Below are 22,526 nucleotides of genomic sequence, written 5' to 3' on the forward strand. Positions count from 1 at the left end.
TCCTTCAAGAAAAACATGATTTTCATGCAGGACAATGCTCCATCACACGCGTCCAAGTACTCCACAGCGTGGCTGGCAAGAAAGGGTATAAAAGAAGAAAATCTAATGACATGGCCTCCTTGTTCACCTGATCTGAACCCCATTGAGAACCTGTGGTCCATCATCAAATGTGAGATTTACAAGGAGGGAAAACAGTACACCTCTCTGAACAGTGTCTGGGAGGCTGTGGTTGCTGCTGCACGCAATGTTGATGGTGAACAGATCAAAACACTGACAGAATCCATGGATGGCAGGCTTTTGAGTGTCCTTGCAAAGAAAGGTGGCTATATTGGTCACTGATTTGTTTTTGTTTTGTTTTTGAATGTCAGAAATGTATATTTGTGAATGTTGAGATGTTATATTGGTTTCACTGGTAAAAATAAATAATTGAAATGGGTATATATTTGTTTTTTGTTAAGTTGCCTAATAATTATGCACAGTAATAGTCACCTGCACACACAGATATCCCCCTAAAATAGCTAAAACTAAAAACAAACTAAAAACTACTTCCAAAAATATTCAGCTTTGATATTAATGAGTTTTTTGGGTTCATTGAGAACATGGTTGTTGTTCAATAATAAAATTAATCCTCAAAAATACAACTTGCCTAATAATTCTGCACTCCCTGTATATGTTTCAATTATTAAAGGAAAACAGAGAAATCCAAGCTATCTAACAGTTCTCTCTCTCCTTTTAGTACATTCGCTTGTCCCGAGACACAACCCCAGAGACACTGTATGAGCTCATGACCAAATACTGGCAGCTTAAAACTCCAAACCTCATCATCTCTGTGACTGGAGGTGCTAAAAACTTTTCCCTCAAGCCACGGATGCGCAAGATCTTCAGTCGTCTTATTTACATTGCACAATCCAAAGGTAATGGAGCCTGTAGAAGCTTGAGAAAGTGGGACTTTTTTGTGTCTGCAAAGGCTAAAACGGGGCAAGTTGACAACCTTTAATTGGTCTGCAGCATAAACAGCACTTGAAGTATGGAATCATAATAAAGAAGACCGGTCACCCCTCCTGACATGTCTGTTTTGGTAAATACTTTTAGTCCCCACAAAATAACAATTCTGGAACATCTTTTCTCTTAACTCTGTGTTGTGCTGTTCCTCGGTTATTACTCCTAGAAATGTATCAATATTTTGACAACTAAGTGTTCCAGATGGGGATGTGTCCCTCTACTGTCTGACACAAATAATATGCCCCCAACATCTAGTACCCAGCTGTCTCCAGAATTGTTATATTGGGGGAATAAAACTGACATGCCAGGCATTGTATAAGGTCACTTCAAAGGCATTTATGTTTACTGTTACTATTCACACTATATTTATACACATATACTCCATATGTACATTATATGTGAGCTTTGTTGAACTTCTCTTTATGTGTGCAGTTTGATTATACAAATGTCAATGACTTTTTCTTATTTCAGTTAAAGGGGTTGTCTGAGTTAACAAAAAGTAATAAAAAGCAGAGAAGGGATTACAACTATAAAAGATGTTATACTCACTGGTTCAAACCTCTTCTGCTAAAGTGCCGCTGATCCGATCCTCCCCACGGGCTTTATAATAATAATATTAATAATCTTTATTTATATAGAGCCAACATATTCTGTAGCGCTCTACAGTTCAGGGGTTTACATGACTGTAGCTGTGACATGCCGTATACTGCTCATGACCACTGCAGCCAACCGCTGGCCTTAGTTGTCTCATGCCGTCTATCACTCAGGGCAGTGATTGGTTGCAGTCATCACGTGCATCATACAGCCACATCACTACTGCAGCCCAATACATGACATCATGGTTGCAGTTACTGGAAGGATCAGATCAGTGAGGCTGGAGTGGAGGGTTTTGAACCAGTGAGTATACATTATTTTAGTGTTTCAACACCTTCCTTGCCTTTTATTATTTTTTAACTCAAAGAGAGAATCCGTTGAAGTGCTTTCATTTTACTTACTTCCAGGTGCCTGGATCTTCTCAGGAGGCACTCACTATGGTCTTATGAAGTACATTGGAGAGGTGGTCAGAGATAATACCATCAGCCGGAGCTCAGAAGAGAAAGTGGCTGCCATTGGCATTGCCTCCTGGGGTATGATCTCCAATCGTGATACACTGATCCGGGCTTCGCCAACTGAGGTTTGGACACCAAAATGTATTATTCGAAAATTAAGGATTATATAGGAGTATTGTTTGTATTTTTTTTTTTTTTTCATACTTATAGGATTCATTTAAAGTTCATTCATTTCTAGCGTGGTAACAGGATTACAGCCATACTTGACCAAGCATCCAGTCATTTTCTATTTAATATTTAGTTAGTTGTTATACTTGTAAATAAATAAAACAAATCACATACAGAGTAGTAAAGGTAAATATCAACCAATCACCTAGCCTGAAATACAATGGGGGAGCTCCCGTCGCCATGCTACCGTAGCACAGGCCCGACACTCCATGGTAATACATGAGAGAGGTAGTCACCTACAACATCCTACCTGGATGATGTTCTCATTTGTCTTTGTAACTCTTAGCGCCTCCTCCTCAGGTTATCCAGGGTGCAGAAGGCATGTATCTGAGATAATCACTCAGGAATTGAGCCTTCAGAGCACAATGGGGGTTTTGTATATGTTATCTAACTATCCCTAACTCACTACATTCCAAAGAATATCATTACAATACAAGGGGAAGGAACCAATCAGTACTAAAGTAAGAAAAATACCCTCTCTAACACACAAGAATCCAATCATTTTCTATTTAATATAATTCAGTTAGTTGTTATACTTGTTAGTGTAAATACTTCATAATATAGAAGCCCTCATATTTTTTTCTAAAGCTTTAACATTTTGTGAACTCATTGGAGTCACATTTAGAAAAAGAGAATACAAACTGGCCCCATACCTGGAGATACTACAAGAGCCCAAAGACAGACATGTCATGAGCCTGTACAGACTGAGCGCCCACAGCCTGGAAATGGAATCTGGGCAGCACAGACAGACCTACAAGCCCAAGGAGAGTAGACTGTGCCAGCAGTGTGACCAGGGGGCCCTGGAGGATGAGGGCCACTTCCTGCTACAATGCCCCAAGTACTCAGCACTGAGGGACATTCACTTCCAGAGACTCTCCACTCTCATCCCAGACTTCACCTCTATGGAAGAGAAGAGGAGACTCCACATTGTGCTGGGAGAAGAGCCAATGGTGAGAATAGCTGCACAATATGTCACAAGATATCACTGACTGAGAGGAACATAAGAGACCCCGGATTGCTACATCCCCAACATGGACTCACCCCCCCCCCCCCCCCCGGTTATATTATCCCTCAACCCTGAATATGTCCCCCGGATTAACCATTACCCCATATCAACCCCCCTGCCAATCCACCCCCAAAAATCCTTAAATGCTTTGGCAATGATGCTAAAATGTACTTGGTCCTGCCAATAAAGCTTATTTTGAATTTGAATTTGAATTTAAAAAGCCCATTGAATGCTTGCATAGCCTAAGCAGTGTAACTTGAAGCTCCTGGCCTCCAAAGTGGCAGAGGGTCCTTCAGGTCCCAGGCCCAGGTACAACTGTTACCTATAATCCCGTTAAAGTTGTGGTCCTGACTACAAAAATAGAGGTAAAAAAAAACTCACATTTTTGGGGAGTTCTGGCACCCCGCTGACTAGTTGCTTTAAGAAAAATAGAGACTTTTTATGGTAAGGTTTTGGTTGGTCCCCCATTGTTTTCCCTAACAATATAAAGCACTCAATTTGTCATGCAGCCATTGCTTCCTCCATAAAACAACATGTCCCTGCAGCAAAGCTAATTATCCTTATAAATTTGGAAATTGGGATGTGATAGCCACTTCTGAATTTTTTTCAGCAGAGGGTGTTATGGCCACCTTGGCCTGACATATTTACAATCATTTACAGCAAGAACATGCTCCTAGTTGTCATAGATTTTGGTTTGTGGCTCATGGACAGCCCAAGATGCAACAAATTTATTAAGAGGCTTGCACCTCTTAATAAATTAACTTGATTAGCAGAGTGCTTCTTGATCTTTTGGATTTTGCCCTTAAATACGAGAAATCCTGCATGTCTCATTAATCAACATGATTTGATATATTATCATAAATTAGCTTTATTATATATAGTTTCCTTTCTATTATTTATGAGTTTTTAATTTTCTTTGTTTGGTTAAGTTTTTAAAGAATGAATATTGTGATCAACTGCCTGAATGCCGACTATTGTCATTGGCTATTGGCTCAGCAAGACAGTATTTATTGCTGATTTGTATTTGAGAGATCTGTAGTTCTGGGTCCGCATCAGTTTCGCAATTTTGTGGAACGGATGCGGATCCATCCATTTAAATGGGACTGCAAAAGATGCGGACACCACACTGTGTGCTCTACGCATCCGTAGTTCTGTTCCACGACCCCGCAAAAAAAGATAGAGCTTGTCCTATTCTTGCCCACAATCGCGGACAACAATGAGGCACATGGCCGGTATCCATGTTTTGCGGATCTGCAATTTGTGGACCACAAAACACTTACAGATGTCTGAATGGACCCATATACTACACGGTTTGATCGAAACACATAAGCAGATTTTACTTGTATATTTTTTCCCCTCACATTGTTTTAAGAATAAAGCTGCAAAGGTAAGCACCTGATTACGGCCACTGCTGGCTTTTTCCAGTTTTTTCTTATGCTGGTTTCTTGGACCACCGGGGGAATACATTGTGAATGTCGGGATCTGACTATCATTTTGTATCTTAATAAATTTGCCGCATTTTTTCTGACTTTTTACTAAGACTGGCTTATGAGACAGCAAAGTGATCACTTACATCTATTCTATGTGACAGGGAAATTATGTGGCTCATTACGTCATGGACGAACAGAAGCGTGACCCTCTCTACTGTCTTGACAACAACCACACCCATTTAATACTGGTGGACAATGGGTCTAGTGGCCACCCAACAACAGAAGCCGATCTCCGAGGGTCACTGGAGAAATACATCTCAGAACTCAATGTTCCAGGTAGGATGTATAAGATTCCAGGTATGGTATATAATCTTTTAAAGGACTGAATTACTTTTTTTTTTCTGTTCAAATTGTATGGTAATAGTAAAAGACAAAATGGTCTGCAATGTCATACACTTAACGTTTATACTCAAGACTAAGGAGAGATAGAACCCCCCAAATCCTGACACAGGCCTCTCACCCAGTTAAGCCAGTACTCTTTGCTCTGCACTAATGAGGGGCAATCACCCCGAAACAGCTGTCTGCAGATGAGGTGCTGGCTTATTTAATATCTAAGTCATGTCACAAGGCCTCTTTAAAGGGTCAAACATTGACTTATAGAATAGCTGCCTTACATATGGTGGCATCAGAGGCAGAGCTTGTGATGGTATTATATTCATGGACAGTGACCGCGCAAATGCATACAACCCCATTCCTTTTAATTTTTATGGGGAGCAAACTACTGAGATCATTATATACCAATTTGAGCAACAAATACTCTCAAAATGTACAGCCATATGTACGCTTTCTTCATCTGTGGAAACAATTGACTTTGGTGCCCTAGACCTGTATGTAAATATGCCAAGGTGAAGTGGTTTCTTGGCACAACACTCCTGACATCCACCATCCATGGAATGTGCTGCACTAGCCTCACCCAGCTACACGCAAAATTGTTGAGTTTGCTAACGATCATTGTCAAATCAAATGTTAAGTACAAGATACAGATGCTTCAAGGGTTGTCCAGCTTTATAACTCTTTTTAAATTTGGCCAGTAGGGCACTGTAACAAAATAAAAAAATATATATACTCGCCTGCCCCCCCTCCTGCTCCATTCCAGCACTGAGGGCTTGTTCCATGCTGGATTATGTGCCTCCTGGGAACGCGTTGCTGCTGAGGCCAGTGATTGACCACAGCAGCACACATGACCCCATCTGGAAGTCTACAAGCCAGAGACTTGAAGGAACATGAATCGGGCCCTCGGCACTAGAATGGAGATGCGCAGATCAGGTTAGTGTTTATTTTTTTATTTTTTTTTATAGTGCACTAATACCCAAATTTAAAAGGGGCTATAAAGCTGACCAATGGCGTTAGCAAAGACACATAGCTGTGGTTTACCTGATCAAAATGCTTTTTTTTCCTTTTGCCGATTGGAGGATCTATTCCTGAGTTATGATGCATTTTCTGAATATGCAAATTAAGCCTTTGGTGCAATGAGGGTGTCACCATTGCTCTTGCTGCACCAAAGCCCCACTCATTTCTGTGTCCAGCCCCTACCTTGTGCTTTGCCTGTCAATCAAATTAATAAGGGAGGGGCTGACCACAGAAGGGAGTTTTAGTAGAATGAGAGCAAAACTGACACCCTCCTTGCACCATTTTAACATTCCCATACCCTTTTTTTTTAGGCGTTAATTAGTCAAAACACCCCAGCTTTTTATATGCCATCGACTTTTTTAGTTGCAACTGGCTTTTTTTTGCCACCCATGCCATTTTCTGAACAGGGGACCATGGCAGTGTGTGTGTGTGTGGGGTGGGGGGGGACACGGTCATCATTATTCAAGCAGGAGTAGATATCAGGCTGGCGCACAGACTGCCAGAGGAGTCATGTAATTTATGACAAGGCGCATTACATGCTTTCCCCGGCAGCGCAGGCACTGTCAAGGCTGGCGCAGCACACGCCAGCCTTGATAAATCAGGGATATAGATTTTTTTAATCAATACAATATCTATCATAAATACAATTAATATTACCTTTTATCTTGTTACATGCCTGAGATTGTCTATCCATGTTTTTCTGAAGATTCCAATTATGGTGGAAAAATTCCAATTGTATGCTTTGCTCAGGGAGGTGGGAAGGAGACATTAAAGGTGAGATACAACAGCATATTGAAAATATAAGAATTCAAAAAGTCTTGTTTGTAATTAAATTGGGAAAATATTTTGCATGATTGTCTATAGTGACATTTGGTAGAGCAGGGTTATTTCAATGTGCAGTAATACAATTCTGATAACATGCCCCTTATTTTTGTGCTTTATACAATATATATGCCTTAGAGATGGTTTTGACCCCCAATGTTTAGGTCTTTAGTCTCTCTTAAAATACTCAAGATAGGTATTGCATGTCGAGTCTCACATGAAAACAGAATCAATTGCTATTAGTCCACACTACAGTCCACTTACATAGTAACATAGGATAATCACATATTTAATCAAGGCTGAAAAAGACCATCCATCCATTATCCTGCAAAATTGAGAAGGCGGCAAAAATCCCATGAAGTAGAAGCTAATTTTCCTCAACTTCGGGAAAAAAATCCTTCCCAACTCCAAATCTCCAAAATACTCTCTGGCAGAGCCATGAACAGATACCATAGGACCACTTACAAAACTTTGCAAGGGCCCCACGAATTGTGATTTCTCACTAATTTACTCTTTTTTAAATATTTGTTGTGGAAGGCGTGTCAATGCATTTACATGCAGCAATCATTGCACTGTACGTGGACACACGATTGTTAACATGATTGTTCACCTCCAAAGAGTTTGCTGATTATCGGAGACGCTTCCCCAGTTTATGATGAGCTGCAGACAAGCTTTTTTATGCCGCACGAATTCAGGCTTGGACTGGCACACAGGGGTACAGGGGAATCCCCCAGTGGGCCCCTGGGTAAAGTGGGCCCCTAGTCTCCCACCCTCTGCACAAGTGGCACATAACACATTAGACTTTTTGCACTACATACATTTAATCAATGTACAGCACCTCCACCAGCCTATGTTCATATAAAAAACTTGTTAGATTATTTATTATACTTGAAAGTATCCGTATGGTGGGCCCCCAAAATAAATTTTACTGATGGGCCCTAGGTACCCCAGTCCAACACTGCGCACGATTACTCGATACACACTCATTCTCTGGTTTAACGGGTGGCCGGCGGCATGTTTACGTGTGGTATTGATGAGGAATGAGTGCTGTTTGTTCCCAATTGATGGCCCTGTAAAAAGGTTCTTATTTATAAAATGGTGTTCTTTAAAGTTTCATCCATTTGTCCGTATTCTGCAGGCTATCAACACTGCCATTAGGAGTAAGATTCCATGCGTCGTAGTGGAGGGATCGGGCCAGACAGCCGATGTGATCGCCAGCCTTGTGGATGCTGAGGGCACTTCTCTTGCTTCTTCGGCCATTAAGGAAAAGCTTGTTCGATACATGCCCCGCACTATTTCTAGATTGGCAGAAGATGAGATGGAGACCTGGATACGATGGGTAGAGTATCCTTACAGGGCATCTGTCAGCAGATTTGTATCTATGAAACGGGATGACCTCTTACATGTGCTCTTGTGTTCCTTAGTGGTCTTTGAGAAAATGGCAGGATTTTAGAAATAAATTAAGAATATTCAAATTGTGAAAAAATATGTTTAACTTAAATACTTGATATAAACAACAGGTCAATTTCTGATGACCCTTTCCCTTTAAAATGGCCCAGCATCTTAGAATGTCATCTCTGCATTTGTCTGGCTCTTGCAAATATAGTTTAGCTCCTTTTCCAGAATTTGACTTTTTCATTTTAGTGGTCTGCACATATCATTCTTGGAAAACATTACATCATGGAAAAAAGAAAAGTGATTTTGAAGAACTATGTCGCAGGTCAAATATAGACTCGCTATTATTTCCCCATATCCTCAGATGTCTTTTTGGCCGAATGCTGTGCTAGTTGAAAGTACTATTACAGATCCCAATAACAGCGATGCAGACTGTGTGCTTCTGATATTCATTTTTATAAAAGGGATGAATTTCTAATGAAGGTTTTAGCATCCAGACAGAATCCGCTGCTGTTCTTGAAATATGACATTAGTGCTCTTTCATTAGCCGGGTGTATGATGCTTCTAAAGTGCAGAATCAGATGTAACATTTTGTGCTTCAGATCGGTGTACCAAATGGCATTTAACTTCCACAGTACTCTAGAGAGTCTAGAACATTTCCCAATATCTACATTAGCCACACAGTATGTTCCAACCATACCTATCATACTGGAAAAAATGAAAAGCCATTCAAATTAATATATTTTTTCAGAGACATTATTTATTGGCTATCTTTAGAAGCACAAGGGTGATTACCCTCCTGTAAAGTCCTACTTATGGGGTAATGGGATTTGCACATTTATCAGAAGGAGAAAGAATTCATTTGTTTTTTCAATATTTACTTTTACCCTATGTGCCTGAAGTAGACATTTTTAAATTTGTGTTATATCAGTTTTACTTAAAGGCTATGTACACATTCGGAGGCAAAATCATTTTTATGATTTTACTCATTTTGGGCTAAAAATCATTTCTGCAATTGGTCTTAATTAAAAATATTGAGCCGTTCAGTCACAAAGGGTTAACTGTCTAGCTGTGTGAATTGTACTTTTCCCTTTCACTTTGTGTCAGTTATACAGTAACCCTTATCTCTAATTTTTTAAGGCTACTTTCACATTAGCGTTTTCAATTCTGCTATTAAGATCAGTCATATGATCTCAATAGCGGAAGAAAACGCTTCAGTTTTGTCCCCATTCATTGCCAATGGGAACAAAACTGAACTGAACGAAACAAATGCACCAAAATGCATTATGTTCCGTTTGGTTGTGCTCCCATCGCGGACAGAATAACGCTGCAAGCAGTGTTTTACTGTCCGCGATGTGGTGTGGGAGAAGACGGATCCGTCCTGACACACAATGTAAGTTAATGGGGACGGATGAGTTTTCTCTGACACAATAGAAAACGGATTCGTCCCCCATTGACTTTCAAGACATAATACAACCGGATCCGTTCATGACGGATGCATGCGGTTGTATTATGGTAATAAAAGCGTTTTTGCAGATCCATTACGGATCCGCAAGAAAAACTTTAATGTGAAAGTAGCCTAAGTAAGAGGTCATAAGAGGCCATAAACACTTATTGAAGCCATGCTATTTATTAGTAAGATAAGAACTGAGTTATAATAAGTGTATTATAATTAGTGATGTCGCGAACATAAAATTTTCAGTTCGCGAACAGCGAACGCGAACTTCCGCAAATGTTCGCGAACTGGCGAACCGGGCGAACCGCCATAGACTTCAATAGACAGGCGAATTTTAAAACCCACAGGGACTCTTTCTGGCCACAATAGTGATGAGAAAGTTGTTTCAAGGGGTCTAACACCTGGACTGTGGCATGCCGGAGGGGGATCTATGGCAAAACTCCCATGGAAAATTACGTAGTGGACGCAGAGTCGGGTTTTAATCCATAAAGGGCATAAATCAACTAACATTCCTAAATTGTTTGGAATAACGTGCTTTAAAACATCCAGTGTGTGTATACGATCAGGTATGATGTTGTATCGATCAGGTAGTGTAAGGGTTACGCCCGCATCACAGACATTGACAGACCAAACTCCCCTTTTAATGCACCGCAAACAGTTCATTTGCACAACCGCAAACTCCCCATTTGCACAAGGTTGGATACCAAGCTAGCCACGTCCCGGTGATGTCATTGAAGGTTTCTTCCTCCACCCAGCCACGTACAACACCAAGGGTCCCCGAAAGGTCAATTGAATTGATTTTTCGAACGGGGAGATGGTTAAAAAAACGCTGGCTCCCTCCCCTTTGTTTTTATCCACGGTGACTGCGTCTGCGCCGTGCAATTTACTGTCACACCCGATATGAGTGGTATTTTCTGTAGTACTATTCTCATCAGTTTAATCCCTCTAACGTCCCCGACTCCCCAATCTGGGGGCCATTTATTAAACAGATTTTTCGGACGGGGAGATGGTTAAAAAAACGCTGGCTCCCTCCACTCTGTTTTAATCCACGGTGACTGCGTCTGCGCCGTGCAATTTACTGTCACACCCGATATGAGTGGTATTTTCTGTAGTACTATTCTCATCAGTTTAATCCCTCTAACGTCCCCAATCTGGGTGCCATTTATTGAATAGATTTTTCGAACGGGGAGATGGTTAAAAAAAACCTGGCTCCCTCCACTCTGTTTTAAACCACGGTGACTGCGTCTGCGCCGTGCAATTTACTGTCACACCCGATATGAGTGGTATTTTCTGTAGTACTATTCTCATCAGTTTAATCCCTCTAACGTCCCCAATCTGGGTGCCATTTATTGAATAGATTTTTCGAACGGGGAGATGGTTAAAAAAACGCTGGCTCCCTCCACTCTGTTTTAAACCACGGTGACTGCATCTGCGCCGTGCAATTTACTGTCACACCCGATATGAGTGGTATTTTCTGTAGTACTATTCTCATCAGTTTAATCCCTCTAACATCCCCAATCTGGGGGCCATTTATTAAATAGATTTTTTGAACGGGGAGATGGTTAAAAAAACGCTGGCTCCCTCCACTCTGTTTTAATCCACGGTGACTGCGTCTGCGCCGTGCAATTTACTGTCACACCCGATATGAGTGGTATTTTCTGTAGTACTATTCTCATCAGTTTAATCCCTCTAACGTCCCCAATCTGGGTGCCATTTATTGAATAGATTTTTCGAACGGGGAGATGGTTAAAAAAAACCTGGCTCCCTCCACTCTGTTTTAAACCACGGTGACTGCGTCTGCGCCGTGCAATTTACTGTCACACCCGATATGAGTGGTATTTTCTGTAGTACTATTCTCATCAGTTTAATCCCTCTAACATCCCCAATCTGGGGGCCATTTATTAAATAGATTTTTTGAACGGGGAGATGGTTAAAAAAACGATGGCTCCCTCCACTCTGTTTTAATCCACGGTGACTGCGTCTGCGCCGTGCAATTTACTGTCACACCCGATATGAGTGGTATTTTCTGTAGTACTATTCTCATCAGTTTAATCCCTCTAACGTCCCCAATCTGGGTGCCATTTATTGAATAGATTTTTCGAACGGGGAGATGGTTAAAAAAAACCTGGCTCCCTCCACTCTGTTTTAAACCACGGTGACTGCGTCTGCGCCGTGCAATTTACTGTCACACCCGATATGAGTGGTATTTTCTGTAGTACTATTCTCATCAGTTTAATCCCTCTAACGTCCCCAATCTGGGTGCCATTTATTGAATAGATTTTTCGAACGGGGAGATGGTTAAAAAAACGCTGGCTCCCTCCACTCTGTTTTAAACCACGGTGACTGCATCTGCGCCGTGCAATTTACTGTCACACCCGATATGAGTGGTATTTTCTGTAGTACTATTCTCATCAGTTTAATCCCTCTAACATCCCCAATCTGGGGGCCATTTATTAAATAGATTTTTTGAACGGGGAGATGGTTAAAAAAACGCTGGCTCCCTCCACCGATATGAGTGGTATTTTCTGTAGTATTATTCTCATCAGTTTAATCCCTGTTACGTCCCATATCAGGAATTGCCTTTTATGAAAAAAAATTTCGTCCGGGTACCTTCCACTGTGGTGTCCCAATAGCGACAAATTTTTTGAAGGCCTCAGACTCTACCAGCTGGTATGGTAAAAGCTGGCGGGCTAAGAGTTCCGTCAAGCCAGCTGTCAGTCGCCGGGCAAGGGGGTGACTTTGTGACATTGGCTTCTTATGCTCAAACATGTCCTTGACAGACACCTGACTGTGGGCAGATGAGCAGGAACTGCTGAAGGTGAGAGATGGAGTGGCGGGTGGTTGAGAGGGGGCAGGGAGGACAGCAGTGGTTGACGTGGCTGAAGATGCAGGACCAGGAGGAGCATGGTGGCTTTGAGTTTGTGTGCTGCTTGTACTCATGTGTTGATCCCATAGGCGTTTGTGATGTGAGATCATGTGCCTTCGCAAAGCAGTTGTACCAAGGTGGGTGTTGGACTTCCCACGACTCAGTTTCTTTTGGCACAGGTTGCAAATGGCATTGCTTTTATCAGAGGCAGACACACAAAAAAAATGCCACACTGCTGAGCTTTGCAATGACGGCATTCTAGTGGTGGCAACAGCATGCGTTGACTGGCGTGCTGTCTGGCTGACCCCAGGTGCCGATACATGCTGTCTGACTGTGCCACTAACTCCTTGCGACGACCTCCCCCTGCTTCCAACTCGTCTCCTCATTCTCTCTGTCTCCCCTTCAGAACTTTCCCCCTCTTCTTCTCTTCGAGCAGGCACCCACGTGGCATCCGTGGACACATCGTCATCATCAACCGCTTCACTTGTATCTGACACCTCAGCAAAGGAAGCAGCAGCGGGTACAACATCATCATCATCACACTGTACGTCCATGTGTGTAATCCTGCCTGACTGAGACATATCCCCGTAATCTACATCATCTGGCAATAATGGTTGCGCATCACTAATTGCATCCAACTGATGTGTAAATAACTCCTCTGACGGATCAAGTGAAGCGGCTGTGGTGGCTGTGGTGGTAGTGGCGACGGGCGGGTGCGTGGTAACTTGAGAGCAGGTGACCGAAGCTGAGTTGGAGGAGGATGGTGCGTCAAGGTTCTTAGCGGAAGCTGTTGAAGATTGGGTGTCCTGTCTAAGCCAGTCAACTACGTCCTCTGAATTTTTCGGGTTCAGGGTACGTGGCCTCTGAAAACTGGGCATTATTCCAGGGACAGTGGAAATCACAGCACCACGACCACGACGGCCCCTGCGGGGTGGCCTGCCTCTGCCTGTCATTTTTTTTTTAGATAAGTGGTACTACGCGTGCTAGGTACTGTGCCACCCGGTATGAGTGGTTGGCACTGGCAGTGGGCACACTACAGTCTGTGGAAGTGGGCCTGACACACACTGGCAGCAGGCAAGCAACTGAATTTAGACTACTGTCTAAAAATTAAATGCCTTATTTATCGGCAAGCTACTGTGCCACCCGGTATCAGTGGTTGGCACTGGCAGTGGGCACACTACAGTCAGTGGAAGAGGGCCTGACACACACTGGCAGCAGGCAAGCAACTGAAATTACACTAAAGTGTAAAAATTAAATGCCTTATTTATCGGCAAGCTACTGTGCCACCCGGTATGAATGGTTGGCACTGGCAGTGGGCACACTACAGTCAGTGGAAGAGGGCCTGACACACACTGGCAGCAGGCAAGCAACTGAATTTAGACTACTGTCTAAAAATTAAATGCCTTATTTATCGGCAAGCTACTGTGCCACCCGGTATCAGTGGTTGGCACTGGCAGTGGGCACACTTCAGTCAGTGGAAGCGGGCCTGACACACACTGGCAGCAGGCAAGCAACTGAAATTACACTAAAGTGTAAAAATTAAATGCCTTATTTATCGACAAGCTACTGTGCCACCCGGTATCAGTGGTTGGCACTGGCAGTGGGCACACTACAGTCAGTGGAAGCGGGCCTGACACACACTGGCAGCAGGCAAGCAACTGAATTTAGACTACTGTCTAAAAATTAAATGCCTTATTTATCGGCAAGCTACTGTGCCACCCGGTATCAGTGGTTGGCACTGGCAGTGGGCACACTACAGTCAGTAGAAGCGGGCCTGACACACACTGGCAGCAGGCAAGCAACTGAAATTACACTAAAGTGTAAAAATTAAATGCCTTATTTATCGGCAAGCTACTGTGCCACCCGGTATGAGTGGTTGGCACTGGCAGTGGGCACACTACAGTCAGTAGAAGCGGGCCTGACACACACTGGCAGCAGGCAAGCAACTGAAATTACACTAAAGTGTAAAAATTAAATGCCTTATTTATCGGCAAGCTACTGTGCCACCCGGTATGAGTGGTTGGCACTGGCAGTGGGCACACTACAGTCAGTGGAAGAGGGCCTGACACACTGACTGGCAGCAGGCAAGCAACTGAATTTAGACTACTGTCTAAAAATTAAATGCCTTATTTATCGGCAAGCTACTGTGCCACCCGGTATCAGTGGTTGGCACTGGCAGTGGGCACACTACAGTCAGTGGAAGCGGGCCTGACACACACTGGCAGCAGGCAAGCAACTGAAATTACACTAAAGTGTAAAAATTAAATGCCTTATTTATCGGCAAGCTACTGTGCCACCCGGTATGAGTGGTTGGCACTGGCAGTGGGCACACTACAGTCAGTAGAAGCGGGCCTGACACACACTGGCAGCAGGCAAGCAACTGAAATTACACTAAAGTGTAAAAATTAAATGCCTTATTTATCGGCAAGCTACTGTGCCACCCGGTATGAGTGGTTGGCACTGGCAGTGGGCACACTACAGTCAGTGGAAGAGGGCCTGACACACTGACTGGCAGCAGGCAAGCAACTGAATTTAGACTACTGTCTAAAAATTAAATGCCTTATTTATCGGCAAGCTACTGTGCCACCCGGTATCAGTGGTTGGCACTGGCAGTGGGCACACTACAGTCAGTGGAAGCGGGCCTGACACACACTGGCAGCAGGCAAGCAACTGAAATTACACTAAAGTGTAAAAATTAAATGCCTTATTTATCGGCAAGCTACTGTGCCACCCGGTATCAGTGGTTGGCACTGGCAGTGGGCACACTACAGTCAGTAGAAGCGGGCCTGACACACACTGGCAGCAGGCAAGCAACTGAAATTACACTAAAGTGTAAAAATTAAATGCCTTATTTATCGGCAAGCTACTGTGCCACCCGGTATGAGTGGTTGGCACTGGCAGTGGGCACACTACAGTCAGTGGAAGAGGGCCTGACACACTGACTGGCAGCAGGCAAGCAACTGAATTTAGACTACTGTCTAAAAATTAAATGCCTTATTTATCGGCAAGCTACTGTGCCACCCGGTATCAGTGGTTGGCACTGGCAGTGGGCACACTACAGTCAGTGGAAGCGGGCCTGACACACACTGGCAGCAGGCAAGCAACTGAAATTACACTAAAGTGTAAAAATTAAATGCCTTATTTATCGGCAAGCTACTGTGCCACCCGGTATCAGTGGTTGGCACTGGCAGTGGGCACACTACAGTCAGTGGAAGAGGGCCTGACACACACTGGCAGCAGGCAAGCAACTGAATTTAGACTACTGTCTAAAAATTAAATGCCTTATTTATCGGCAAGCTACTGTGCCACCCGGTATCAGTGGTTGGCACTGGCAGTGGGCACACTACAGTCAGTGGAAGCGGGCCTGACACACACTGGCAGCAGGCAAGCAACTGAATTTAGACTACTGTCTAAAAATTAAATGCCTTATTTATCGGCAAGCTACTGTGCCACCCGGTATCAGTGGTTGGCACTGGCAGTGGGCACACTACAGTCAGTTGAAGTCGGCCTGACACACACTAGCAGCAGGCAAGCAGCTGAAATTACACTAAAGTGTAAAAATTAAATGCCTTTTTTATGCAAAGTCCTGTGCCAGCCGGTATGAGTGGTGGGCACTGGCAGTGGGCACACTACAGTCAGTGGAAGTCAGCCTGACACACACTGGCAGGCAACTAACCTTAGATTAAAGTGTAAAAATTAAGTGCCTATTTTTTAAGCAAAGTCCTGTGCCACTCGGTATGACAGGGGTGGGCACTGGCAGTGGGCACACTACAGTCAGTTGAAGTCGGCCTGACACACACTAGCAGCAGGCAAGCAGCTGAAATTACATTAAAGTGTAAAAATTAAATGCCTTTTTTAAGCAAAGTCCTGTGCCAGCCGGTATGAGTGGTGGGCACTGGCAGTGGGCACACTACAGTCAGTGGAAGTCAGCCTGACACACACTGGCAGGCAACTAACCTTAGATTAAAGTGTAAAAATTAAGTGCCTATTTTTTAAGCAAAGTCCTGTGCCACTCGGTATGACAGGGGTGGGCACTGGCAGTGGGCACACTACAGTCAGTTGAAGTCGGCCTGACACACACTAGCAGCAGGCAAGCAGCTGAAATTACATTAAAGTGTAAAAATAAAATGCCTTTTTTAAGCAAAGTCCTGTGCCAGCCGGTATGAGTGGTGGGCACTGGCAGTGGGCACACTACAGTCAGTGGAAGTCAGCCTGACACACACTGGCAGGCAACTAACCTTAGATTAAAGTGTAAAAATTAAGTGCCTATTTTTTAAGCAAAGTCCTGTGCCACTCGGTATGACAGGGGTGGGCACTGGCAGTGGGCACACTACAGTCAGTTGAAGTCGGCCTGACACACACTAGCAGCAGGCAAGCAGCTGAAATTACATTAAAGTGTAAAAATTAAATGCCTTTTTTAAGCAAAGTCCTGTGCCAGCCGGTATGAGTGGTGGGCACTGGCAGTGGGCACACTACAGTCAGTGGAAGTCAGCCTGACACACACTGGCAGGCAACTAACCTTAGATTAAAGTGTAAAAATTAAGTGCCTATTTTTTAAGCAAAGTCCTGTGCCACTCGGGATGACAGGGGTGGGCACTGGCAGTGGGCACACTACAGTCAGTTGAAGTCGGCCTGACACACACTGGCAGGCAACTAACCTTAGATTAAAGTGTAAAAATGAAGTGCCTTTTTTTTAAGCAAAGTCCTGTGCCACACGGGATGACAGGGGTGGGCACTGGCAGTGGGCACACTACAGTCAGTTGAAGTCGGCCTGACACACACTAGCAGCAGGCAAGCAGCTGAAATTACACTAAAGTGTAAAAATTAAATGCCTTTTTTATGCAAAGTCCTGTGCCAGCCGGTATGAGTGGTGGGCACTGGCAGTGGGCACACTACAGTCAGTGGAAGTCAGCCTGACACACACTGGCAGGCAACTAACCTTAGATTAAAGTGTAAAAATTAAGTGCCTTTTTTTAAGCAAAGTCCTGTGCCACACGGAATGACAGGGGTGAGCACTGGCAGTGGGCACACTACAGTCTGTGGGCCTGCAGCTCCTCACACACAGGCAGGCCAGGCAACTGCAATATGTATATAAAGGAAAAAAAAAAAGCAGACTAATGTTGCAGCCCTAAAAAGGGCTTTTTGGGGTGCTGTCAGGACGCTGTCCTTACAGCAGAGATCAGATGAGTCTTTCAGGACTGGAGTGGACACTGAATTCACTAGCCTAGCTATCGATTTCCCAATTAAATCAGCAGCAGTTACAGTCTCCCTCCTCTCACTAAGACTGCAGCTTCAGAATGAATCTAAAATGGATGCTGTGCAGGAGGTGGGAGGGTCTGGGAGGGAGGGTATGCTGCTGATTGGCTGGAATGTGTCTGCTGACTGTGAGGTACAGGGTCAAAGTTTGCTCAATGATGATGTATAGGGGGCGGACCGAACATCGCATGTGTTCGCCCGGCAGAGGCGAACGCGAACAAGCTATGTTCGCCGGGAACTGTTCGCCGTCGGATAGTTCGGGCCATCTCTAATTATAATGTCAGAGAGCAAAGATGAGGACCCCATCAGATTAGCTGACTGATGGAACAGAGAGAAAATTCAGAACCCTCTATTAGAGAATATCAGCCCTGTACAGAAAAAAGGGCTCCATATTTGTAATAAATAAATAAAAAGATTTTTAGCTCAAAATGAGTACAATGCAATCATAAGGAAATTGCCCACAAAGGTGTACATAGCCTTTAATGGGCCACAAAAAGGATGTGTCATAGTTCTAAAAGTGATGTCTGGGTTCCAAATATTGATGACTTATCCTCACGATAGGTCATCAATAACAGATCAGTCGTTTCTGACAACCTGACCCCCCCTGATCACCTGTTCTCAGCAGGAGCCAGAATGGAGTGGATGGAGCCGGAAGTGAAAAACTTCATCCACTGTGTAGGCTACTTTCACACGTTTTTTTCGATCCGGCAGGGATCCGCAAAAATGCTTACTGATAAAACAACCGTCTGCATCCGTTATGAACGGATCCAGTTGTATTATCTTTAAAATAGCAATGATGGATCCGGCAAGAACACCATAGAAAGTTAATAGGGGAAGGGTCAGTTTTCTATTGTGTCCGAGAAAACGGATCCAGCACCATTGACTTGCATTGTATGTCATGCCGGATCTGTTTTGCTCAGCATCCCATGAAAGAAAGAAAATCACAGCTTGCTGTGGTTTGCTCTCCGGTATGGGAACGCTTTTTGAAGCATTCCGTTCCGTTCAGTTCAGTTTTGTCCCCATTGACAATGAATAGAGACAAAACTGAAGCGTTTTTCTCCGGTAGGATCTCAATACCGGAAAAGTAAAACGCAAGTGTGAAAGTAGCCTAAATGTAGCTCAGCTCCCATTCACTTAAATGAGAGCTGAGCAGCAGGAATGGCCACTACACCTTGGACTGAACTTTATGCTTCTAGCTTCAACCACTGTGTTATTTCTGGCTTTGGAGGCTGCCGAGGACATCTGATCGGTGGGATGCCAAGTGTTGGACCCCCACAATCTGATATTAATTACCTAACCTGAAGATGTCATCAATATCTAGAACCTGGGCAACCCCTTTTCGGTCCTTTTACATCAGTAGGAAACCTGCTTGAAGTGAGAGCCAGTTGATGGCATAACTTGTTGATTGGTACTTGCTTAGTACATTTAAAGGGATCCTGTCCTCATAGTTTTCTGTTTCTTTCAAAAACTCTCAGCCTCTGTGTTTAGCTGTGATTACATTTTGAAATTGCACCTTTCTATATGTAAAGCCAAGAGTCAATGCCGCAAGCCCACCCATCTCACCATGACTGACATCTCCCTGCCTGCCCCAAAACATTCCAGCGTACAGAGGTGTACACAGCTTTCATAGGGCCCCTCTACACCAGCAATTTCTCAGTACATGTACTTTGAACACTCACAGGCAAAGCGGAACACAAAGCACAACACCCTGGATTTCTGACAAATTTACAATATTTTATTTTAAATTAAGCAGAATACATTTTAACTAAACAAAAAATGTCATTAAAAAAGGCACCCTCGGCCTCACCAACTTTATCTGACTTCTATGTTGGAAACAGTGGAACTGGTGGTTCAAAAATATGATGAGAATTCTGAACACTGTATTTCTCAATGTTTTTACACCAGACAACTGGCATAAATACACTGATAAACCTCCTGCTTCACTTCACATTTTACAAAGCTGTCTGTGTGCTGCCACCACTAGAGGGAGCTCAGTGCAAAGTAGTTTATACAGTTACCATTGTCTGCAATGGAAATTATAATCATCTGTTTCCACTGATCTCCCCCTACTGGTAGCTGCGTGACACCAGAGGAAGTTCAATGAGTTTTGAAAGAGACGGTAATGATTTTATTGTGATGTTATGTACAGGGCCATATAATTAGTTACATAAGGCAGACTGTGATGACTGGTTCCCTTTAACCCTTAGGATACCAGCGCCGTGCATGTACGGCGCTGATATCCGTGTCTGAAATTCCAGCGCCGTACAGCTACGGCGCTCTGAGCAGGGGTCCGGCAGTCACTGATAGCCGGACCTCTGCTGTATGCGCCGGCATCGGTGAAAACACCTAATTAACGCTTGATGACTGCGCTGACCGCGGCACGTGCGATGTCCACGCGGGGATCGGAGTTGCCATCGGGTCCCCGCGCTGCTGTGATGGGGACCCGATGGCAGGGAAGGCAGCCCGATGCCTTCCTTAGGCATTGTGGCTGCGATCCCTCTTAGCCTGTGAGATCCAGCCCCCTGGATCTCACAGGCAAGCAGAGGCTGTAAGCGTATTACAGCGTGTACTAAACTTACAGCCAATGCATCACAATACAGAAGTATTGTGATGCATTGTAAAGGTGATCAGACCCTTTGTAAAGGTGATCAGCGTCCTTTTCCCAAAATAAAGTAAAAAAAAAAAAAAAAAAAAGAAGAAAAGTAGACATATTAGGTATCGCCGCGTCCCTATCACAGGACCCAGGGCCGTCTTTAATATTGATTGGACCCTGGGCAAGAATTTACTTGGGCCCCCTGGATCCCGCCTTCCCACACCTTAAAAAAAAGAAAAAGAAAATCTTATACTCACCTGTTTCCTTTCACTGGCGCTCACTAGCTGCTGGTACGGCGAGGGATGGTGCAACGCAGACGCGCACACCTCACTGCGTCCTGGCACAGGCGGGCGTGATGACATCATCATGCCTGCCTGCGCTGGGATTTCACTACCAAATAGACCTCAGGCCTGTAGTCTATGACAAGTCTTGTCGCCATCTGCAAATTTTAAGGCACATTGGCGACCATTTTGCTCGCCATCTGGAGCGCTGTATTGCATCAGTGACATGAACACTCTCCACATATAATGTTATATTACATCAGTGACATCACCGCTCTCCACATATAAGTGATATATTACATCAGTGACATTACCGCTGCCCACATATAGGCGATATATTACATCAGTGACATCACCGCTCTCCACATATATGTGATGAGCGGTGATGTCACTGATGTAATATATTACTTACCGGTATATGTGGACAGCAGTGATGTCACTGATGTAATATATTACTTATGTGTGGAGAGTGGTGATGTCACTGATGTAATATATCACTTATAAGTAATATATTACATCAGTGACATCACCGCTGTCCATATATAGGTGATATATTACATCTGTGACATCACCGCTCTCCACATATAAGAGGCATATTACATCAGTGACGTCATCCCTTGGCGCTGGGGTGCGCAGCCAGGGCCGGCCTTAGGTGTTCAGGCGCCCTGTGCGAGCTAACCTTGTGGTAGTGTTACCTGCAGTCCTATGTAAAACCACAGATAACACTAGTGCTAAATAATGTAGTAGTGTTACCTGCAGTCCTATGTAAAACCACAGATAACACTAGAGCAGATCATGTGGTAGTGTTACCTGCAGTCCTATGTAAAACCACAGATAACACTAGTGCAGATCATGTGGTAGTGTTACCTGCAGTCCTATGTAAAACCACAGATAACACTAGTGTAGATCATGTGGAAGTGTAACCTTCGTCCTTAGTGTGCCTCCCTGTGTCTATCGCACGGACTCCATGCTGGCGCTGCCTCCTCTTCCATCTTCTTCCTCTTGTCCCGCACAGAACGTTCTGAAGCAGCTGCGTCAAGACATAGGAACACTGTGGGCATGGTGATACACACAGGGAGAGACACACACACAAGGACGGACACACACACACAGGGACGGACACACACACACACACAAAGGGACAGACACACACACAGGGACGGACACACACACACACAAGGACGGACACACACACACAGGGACGGACACACACACACAGGGACAGACACACACACTGGCACACTCAACATCAGCAGCAAGGAGTTAAAGTCCAACCCTTAATGCCCCCAAGATCCCGGGGGGGGGGGGGGGGTTGATGTAGTAGCAGGAAAGCACACACTGTCCCCCTGTCCTATATGAGCCCCCCCCTGTCCTATATGAGCCCCCCCTGTCCTATATGAGCCCCCCCGTCCTATATGAGCCCCCCCCTGTCCTATATGAGCCCCCCCTGTCCTATATGAGCCCCCCCCGTCCTATATGAGCCCCCCCGTCCTATATGAGCCCCCCCCCCTGTCCTATATGAGCCCCCCGTCCTATATGAGCCCCCCCGTCCTATATGAGCCCCCCCCCCTGTCCTATATGAGCCCCCCCCCTGTCCTATATGAGCCCCCCCCGGTCCTATATGAGCCCCCCCTGTCCTATATGAGCCCCCCCTGTCCTATATGAGCCCCCCCTGTCCTATATGAGCCCCCCCGTCCTATATGAGCCCCCCCCGTCCTATATGAGCCCCCCG

At 44.4% G+C, this 22,526-nt stretch overlaps 1 protein-coding gene across 1 annotated transcript in view; it reads left to right on the forward strand.

The window, feature by feature from the left end:
* The window catches only part of TRPM8 (transient receptor potential cation channel subfamily M member 8), a 141,930-nt gene that overhangs the window by 38,306 nt on the left and 81,098 nt on the right, over positions 1-22,526 (forward strand). Inside the window, exons 5-9 of the mRNA XM_040440269.1 lie at positions 737-914; positions 2,004-2,176; positions 4,877-5,051; positions 6,832-6,899; positions 8,086-8,286. Coding sequence (XP_040296203.1) covers positions 737-914; positions 2,004-2,176; positions 4,877-5,051; positions 6,832-6,899; positions 8,086-8,286 — 795 coding nt within the window. The remainder of the gene's footprint in view (positions 1-736; positions 915-2,003; positions 2,177-4,876; positions 5,052-6,831; positions 6,900-8,085; positions 8,287-22,526) is intronic.

The sequence above is a fragment of the Bufo bufo genome, chromosome 7, assembly GCF_905171765.1.
Source record: "Bufo bufo chromosome 7, aBufBuf1.1, whole genome shotgun sequence".
NCBI lineage: Eukaryota > Metazoa > Chordata > Amphibia > Anura > Bufonidae > Bufo > Bufo bufo.